The 7,807-nt window shown below is 43.0% G+C and overlaps 1 protein-coding gene across 3 annotated transcripts in view; it reads left to right on the plus strand.

Moving 5' to 3' along the window:
• EPHX2 (epoxide hydrolase 2) overlaps positions 1-2,491 on the plus strand; it is a 147,062-nt gene extending 144,571 nt beyond the window's left edge. For all 3 annotated transcript variants that reach the window (XM_068280105.1, XM_068280106.1, XM_068280107.1), the window contains one exon: positions 485-2,491. In XM_068280105.1, coding sequence (XP_068136206.1) covers positions 485-560 — 76 coding nt within the window. In that variant the 3' untranslated portion in view covers positions 561-2,491. The remainder of the gene's footprint in view (positions 1-484) is intronic.
• Positions 2,492-7,807: the final 5,316 nt, after the last annotated feature.

Here is a 7,807-nt window from a genome sequence, read left to right on the forward strand (position 1 = left end):
GGGTAAGATGAAAGAATGCAGGGCCGGTGCTTCCCTGCACAACTCTGCTTACAACAGAGGAGGAGGTGAGCCGATGACAGCCGGGTGCTCAATCTAAAACTAGCCCGGCTAAAAGAGCCTGGAGAGAACACTGCGCTGGAACCCCGTAACCCGTATTACTACTGCGCAGGCCGCGCACTATAGCATTGTGGCTATAGCGGTGCCCAATTCAGGCTCTACGTGGCATGCGCCATGAAGCTCTTCCTCGATACCACATGCGTGTGACTGCTCACTGCTTATCATGCTGTAATTTATTTTTGTGAAAAATGTAAGAAAATGTTTGAAATACAAAAAATGCTTGGAATTGTTCAGGACAATGTGTACAGCAATTATTTCTTGGTTTTTGTACACAAATCGCCACATGCCGAATGCTAAGGAGACAGACTTTGCAGAATCATCTTACAAATCATGTCTAAACCATCCTCTCTGCTGTTTGTGTTTGCAGGCCGGCAGAGCTGAACGATATCCTGATCAAGTGGCTGGGAGAGGTCCACTCCCCGGCCGTGGCCTCCAAGCTGTGAGTGGCACGTCACGTACGGCACAGTCCGCTCTCGATCAGCCACGGCAAATGCTCTAATTCCGTAACCCGAGACAATGAAGAGCTCATTAATTGTCTGTTGGTCACGCGGCTGATTCAGAGAGTCCTTTTTATTAACAAAGCCTTTGGCTCGAGAAGCCGGCTGTTCCTAATGAATGTTTTCGTAGATTCCTTTCAATAATTAACCCCGTACCTTGCCCCGGAACATGTGGAAAAGCTGATTATGAATAATTACTACTTTTATACAATTAAACGGAAATTGTAAAGAAGTGCCTTGCTGACGTGCAGAAGTTCACTCGGAGCAACAGCAAAATATATTTGTGATGAGTTATTAGAACATCGCGTGGGCCTATAAATAGCCAGGCAGACAGAGCGGTCAGCCTCGTGTCGTAGGCTTTGTTGGCCACGCTCTTCAGCTTGAAAAATGGCCCTATTCCACAATGGATTCAATTCTTTTTTCTTTTTCTTTAGAATTCTACACACAATACCCCATAACGACAACGGTAAAAAAGTTTGCTTGAGATTTTTTTTCAATTTTTTTAAAAATAAAAAACATTGAGTTAGCACATGTTCATAAGTGTTCACAGCCTTTGCCATGAAGCTCAAAATTTAGCTCAGGTGCATCCTGTTTCCCCTGATTATCCTTGAGATGTTTCTGCAGCTTACTTGGAGTCCACCTGTGGTAAATTCAGTTGATTGCAAATGATTTAGAACTTTACACACAACACCTCATAATGACAACGTGAAAAAAAATTACTTGAGGTCTTGGCATATTTACTAAAAATATAAAAAAAATCAGGCTTCATGACAACTCTGTGAATGTCCTTGCGTGGCCCAGCCAGAGCCCAGACTTGAATCCAATTGAACATCTCTGGAGAGATCTTGCACTAGCTGTGCACTGACGCTTCCCATCCAACCTGATGATTGAGAGGTGCTGCAAAGAGGGATGGGAAAAACTACCCAAGGTTAGGTGTGCCAAGCTTGTGGCATATTCAAAAAGACCTTAGGCTGTAATTGCTTCCAAAGGTGCATCAAAAAAATATTGGGGAAAGGCTGTGAATATTTATGTACACATGGAATTTCTGTGATTTTTTTATTTTTAATAAATTTGCGGTGTTGTGTGTAGAATTCTGAGGAAAATTAATGAATTTAATCAGTTTTGGAATAAGGCAGTAATACAACAAAATGTGGAAAAAGTAATAGGCTGTGAATATTTTCCGGATGCACTGTAGCTGGAGTGTTGAGGACAAGGATAACAGAAGCAAAGGCAATCCTGCAAATTAACGCATAAGAATAATAATGATTTTAAAAAATGAGATGGTTACAACCGGAAACCTTCTTATAAAATGTTTTGTCACTCTTTTAAGAAACTTCTTCAATTCAAATGAGGTGAAGGGAAAAAAAGGGGGGCACTTTATGAAGGAACAGGATTTTAATTCTATGCCTTCCTTTATCCGCAAAATTGCCTCATCACTCCATGGCATGGATTCCTTTAAAGCAAACCTGTAATTTTCCAGAAAATAAACGTTAGGTGCTTACCTAAGTAGAGGGAAGCTTCCGGATGATCTAGAGACTTCCCACATCCACTTCAAACCCACCACTGCTGGTCGGGACCCTCTTCTTCTTTACGGCAGTGCTCCCCTCTGTGAACGAGTGCAGACGTAGTGTGCATGGCCTTTGCCTGCATAGCAGCACAAAGTTGCTTGTCTACAAGGGGTTTGCGTGGTACTGCACAGGTGTGGCCATACTCACGCATGTCCAGCACAGCCATGTTTGTGCACAAAAGGGAGCATGGCCATGAGCTCACATCTGACAATCTCTTGTGAAATATGTTCAGAGGGACCCTGGAAAGGAATGATGAATCGGGAAGCCACTGGACTATCCAGAGTCGTCCCCTTACTGAGGGAAGTATCAAATGTTTTTCTTTCTTTTGGGGGGGGGGGGGGGGGGGCGGGGGGTAGTTATGGGCTCACTTTGAGATGTTGGTGTTGGAAGTATTCCTTTGAAATTCATGTCCATGTTCAAATGATTGCACCATCCAGTTTTTGCAGATTAACCATTTCAGCCGCATGGACGTGAGCTTCACGTCCGCTGCGGCAGCAACTAGAGCCGCAGGGATGCGCTAGTCACTTCCCTGCAGTTTGGGGGGTCTGCAGGCGATCCTGCGAGCAGATGCCCGTGATCGCGCTGCTGCTGCTAGCAGGGGGGATTGGCTGCAGGGGACAAAAGTCTCCTGTGCCAATCCGAGCATGTCCGCCGAGAATAAACACTGTTTTTGTTCACAGTGTTTATTCTGTAAATGGTCCCGCCGCGATTTCCGCTGGTTTCCACCGCCTGATCGTTAAATTTATGAATGGAAACGATGTTTCCATTCATAACCTCCCCGCCGCCACTGGGATCGGAGGCTTCTGCTGCTGGGATTTTTGCTCAGTAGGAACATCTTTGTGGCCAAATAGTAAAACGCACCTACTGACTTCGGGGAATAAAAATAAATAATTATTTATGTCAAGAGGACAAATGATTAATAAATAATGGGCTAAAAATTAGTGATGGATGTAAAACTGAAAAAATGCACCTCTATTTCCAAATAAAATATTGTCACCATACATTATACTAGGGATATAATTGTAGCGGACAAATGCCCAAATAAAATGTGTGGATTTTAATTATGGTAGCATTAATTATTTTAAAACTGTAATGGCTGAAAACTGAAAAATAATGAATTTTTTCCATTTTTTTCTTATTATTCCCATTATAATGCATTTAGAATAAAATAATTCTTAGCATAATTTACCACCCAAAGAAAGCCTAATTGGTGGCGGAAAAAACAAGGTATAGATCATTTCGCTGTGATAAGTAGTGATAAAGTTATTGGGGAATGAAAGGGAGAAGCGCTGACAGGTGAAAAATCCTTTTGTCCATAAGGTGAAAAATACCTGCGGGCTGAAATGGTTAAATAGCTGCACATTCATGCTAAGAATCTCCAATGTTACCAAACCACCACCAGCCTGGACTACTGACTCAAGTCCATGGATTTATGCTGTTGTTATCAGATTCTGAGCCCATCATCTATGTTTCTCAGCTGAAATCAAGATTCTTCAGACCATGAAGTCTTCAGATGGCCCATGAACAACTCTTATGCCGGCTAACACAGACAGTTTTGGTGATCCTGTGCCTACTGCAGCCTCGGCTCCCTTTTCGTGGCTGACAGGAGTGGAAACAAAAGAGGTTCGATGTGTTGTGCATTCTCAGATGCTTCTCTGTTCATCACAGTTGTGAGAGTCGTTTATCTAAATGGCTGTAGCCTTTCTGTCAGCTTGAACCAATGTTGCCATTCCCCTCCAACCTCTCACAAACAAGGCATATCTGTCAGAACGGCTTCTTCATGGATGATGTTTAGTAAACTGGTTTTATTGTTTTACGTGAGAATACCAAGAAATCAGCAGCTACAGAGTTCTCAAACCAGCCATCACGCCACATTTAGAGTCACAGAGATTACAATTTTTCCACATTTTGGTGTTAGCATTAACTGATGGTCCTGATTTGTATTTTGTTTATTTTATGAACTGTACTTATGCTCCAAGGTTGACTTATTAGATGATCAATAAGACCCAGTTGAGGTATATATGTGAAAAATGTATCACAAAATAGGATTACATTTAGTAAAGTACGCTCCTCTATTGCCAGGTGATAATACCATAAGACTTGTATATTCTTTTAAAGTATCATCAACACTGTTTTAGACATTTACGTTAATAAATCTTTGTCTGTCCTTTGCTAAAAAAATCATAATAAATCAAAAATACAGAAAAGAAAAAGCCATTTCATGTGTTTACATTTGTTAAAAATACCAGATATGGGCCATATAATTTAAAGCAGAGGCATAAAACAATGACCCTCTAGTATACATTCAGTGCACATACATTATAATACTGACTTCAGATCAGGCCCAGATTTACGTCACAGGAGCCTATAGACACAGATGTCCTTTGCCCTCTATGAACCTACAAACCCCCACCGAACCACACGTGTGCTGGTTGCCCCAGGTATCACTTCTCCCTTATCTATTCCGCCCATCATAGGTAGCTACAGGTGTACCATAGCATTAGTTAGCCAGCAGTACCCTCAATAATAAGTAGCAAGAGGTGCCCCCAAGTATTAGGTAGCTAGAGGAACCTTAGTATTAAGTAGCTAGAGGCGCCCCACACCGAAGGGAGATCTGGTCAGTAGAATGCAGAGAGCAGAGTGAGTAACCTCTCACACTTTCATCAGTACTCTGCATAGGGAAGGAGGAAGGGAGGTGCTCCAGGCGGGGAGTGAGCTGCCTTTCCAGCATCAGGTGCCTGTAGGCACAGGCCTACAGTGCCTTATGGTAAATCTGTCTCTGCTCCAGATACATATAAGAGATATAGAATAACTAATAAAACCAGCCTGTGTAAAGGTGGCATAAATTGGCAGATGGGTACTCGACGTACCCAGGACGTAACTACGGGGGGCAGCCCCTGCAACCGCTGGGTGGCCCAGAGCTGTGAGGGGGCCCCAACTACTACTTCACTCCCTCTGATAAGCCCATCCTCCAGATCAGGGATTTTTGACCACATTATTAGCTCCTATTGGTCTAGGAGTCGTGGGAGGCATATTGCAGTTGCAGCAAATCCTTTGGGTATCCAGAGCCTAAATCGTGTACCGATCTGAATGTTAAGTTTTGAAGCTGATTTTCCATTTTTTGGTAGCCAGTGGAGGGAACAAATAATCAATGTTACATAGAGAACAAAAAATCAATGTTATAGGATACCCAAAGTGACATGTGATATGATGAGATAGATATGTGTATGTACAGTGCCCAGCACACAAATCACTATGCTGTGTTCCTTTTTTTCTTTCTCTGCCTGAACGAGTTAAATAACAGGTATGTAAGTGGCTGACTCAGTCCTGACTCAGACAGGAAGTGACTACAGTGTGACTACAGACCAGGGCTGCTTCGCTGCTTAGTGCCGACTTCCGATGACAAGAACCTTCAGCCACTGGGGTTGGTGTCATCCGGTGTGGAAATGTATGGTTTTTACCACTCACTTACCCCATGAATCTCAAACCTTGCCAGGCTTAAAAAAAAACAATAATACTCTTTCTTGTAGTTAAAAAGATATATACTTACATACTCCTTTAGTCTGGAGCTTGGTGTCACCCCTTCTGTTGGTGATACCTGGAGTTGTCTGCACCTAAGCACCCTCCCCAGTGACGCCACTGCCTTCAGCACATTCAATTCTTGCTTGAGTTCCCACTCACAGTCATATTTCCTTAGGTAGAGGGCCGAGATATGAAGGTTTGTTTCAGAGCAGGTCTCTGAGGAGTTACTAGAAGTGAGAAATTCAAAATAAGCAACGGTTATTGTTCACCTAAGTTCTTCCACCAGAGCTTGTGAGTTGTGGATTCCCGTGACAGTATCAAGTTCAGTTATTTACAAGGCAGCCAGGATGCTAAGCATGAAATTCATGGTTTTCAGAGTCACACGTCTTCAGCATTGTAATGTACTGTGCTGCACCTCAGTGGAAGTAATCTTACTGCTGCTTCCTACAATTATAGAGGTACACCGCGGAATGCACACCAATGCATGCAAAGGGGGCCTCTTCCCCGGTAACCCTTCCTGGCCAGTCTCCGTCTTGCCGGTATTGAGTGAAAAGTTGATCTTGAAGATGTCAGGACGCTCTATGATTGGGGAAGATAATTTAAGTGAATATTGACATTTCCCCTCCACTTCTCCTGTGAAATAGTTGCTTTTCTCTGAAGAGTGCTTTAACATCTTTGAAGCTCTTAGTAAAACTGAAGACAAGAGAGAATTTTCTCGGCAGGAGCTGAAAGAGAAGATATATGATCGATACCAGAGAGATTAGTCCATGCAGACGCTGGTTAGTCGGTAATGAGCCACGTATTAGGAGTCAGAGAGTGTGACTGGCTGCGGCCCGGGAAGAGGTAGAAATCATCGAGTCTGATGGGAACTTCTAGGGAACAGAGCAAATGCATCACCTGTCCGGTAAGAAAGGCAGTATTGCTCATATCCACAAGAAGATAGTGTTCTTTGCCACCAGGTCCCCCGTGCAATACATTGACATTTTACCCTACGAATGAAAAGAGTAAATATGATGCGGCAAAAGGAAGACATGATCAAAACAGATTATGGTTAAAGCCAAATAGTGAGCACAACTTAAAAGTACAACTTATAAGTGCAACCGCAGGGGGGCACAGAGCTGTAAGGGGGCTGCAATTGTCGCAGGTGAGTAGCTACAAGAATGTAGCTACTCGGAATTGAAATTTAAAGAGAACCAGAGATGAAGCACCCTCTTGTATTTTACCTTATAAATCAGTGGGAACATGACAGTAAACACCTAATCTGCTCTTTGTTTCATTGTTCTCTGTTTAATCTGACTGTTATCACCTCTGATAAGAATCCCCGACTGAGCACTCAGTCTAGCTTTGCTACGGAAAGATTATAGCTGAGTCTGTCTTCTCTGGTGTCTTTTCAAGCCTAAGCCTGCCCCCTTGTGGCTGTGCTATAATGACTCAGCTATAATTATTCCCTGCAAAGCCAGACTGAATGCTCAGTCCGGGATTCTTATCACAGCTGATAACAGACACTTTTAGCAGTGAGGATGAAACCGAGAGCATGGTAAGTGTTTTCTCTAATGTTCTTACTGATATATATGGTAAAATACACAAGGGTGCTTAGTCTCTGGTTCCCTTTAAATGATTGGCTGCCTGCGGCTGGGAAGGCGGCATTAACTTATCCAATGCGTCTGCCTTAGACGATGCACTCCATTCGCGTTTCATGTCGCGCTCCACATCAATCCCACGCTACCTTCTTTCGGGCTGAAGAAGGAAGAATGGGAGTAACATGAGACGTGAATGGAGAGCATCATCTAAGGTTGATGCAGCAGCATAATAACCTCTGAAGAAAAACATTTCTTTGTTACAGCTGATACAAATTCTTCAATAAATCTGCAGTGTGTCTACTTCTTGCTTTCATGGAAGCAGATATAGGGTTAACATCCTGTGTTTACAAATTAGCTGCTCTGCTGAGGCAGCCAGGCCAACTGAGAGATCAAATTACAACTTGTGATTAAACACAAATGATTGGGAATCACATAGGTTAAACTCTCTAAATACATACAGGGTGCATTTCTCTCTGTTTTCCTTCTGTCCTGTGCAAGAGTTCAGGTCCACTTTAGCGTGGGT

Source organism: Hyperolius riggenbachi, chromosome 4, assembly GCF_040937935.1.
Source record: "Hyperolius riggenbachi isolate aHypRig1 chromosome 4, aHypRig1.pri, whole genome shotgun sequence".
NCBI classification, from domain to species: Eukaryota; Metazoa; Chordata; class Amphibia; order Anura; family Hyperoliidae; genus Hyperolius; species Hyperolius riggenbachi.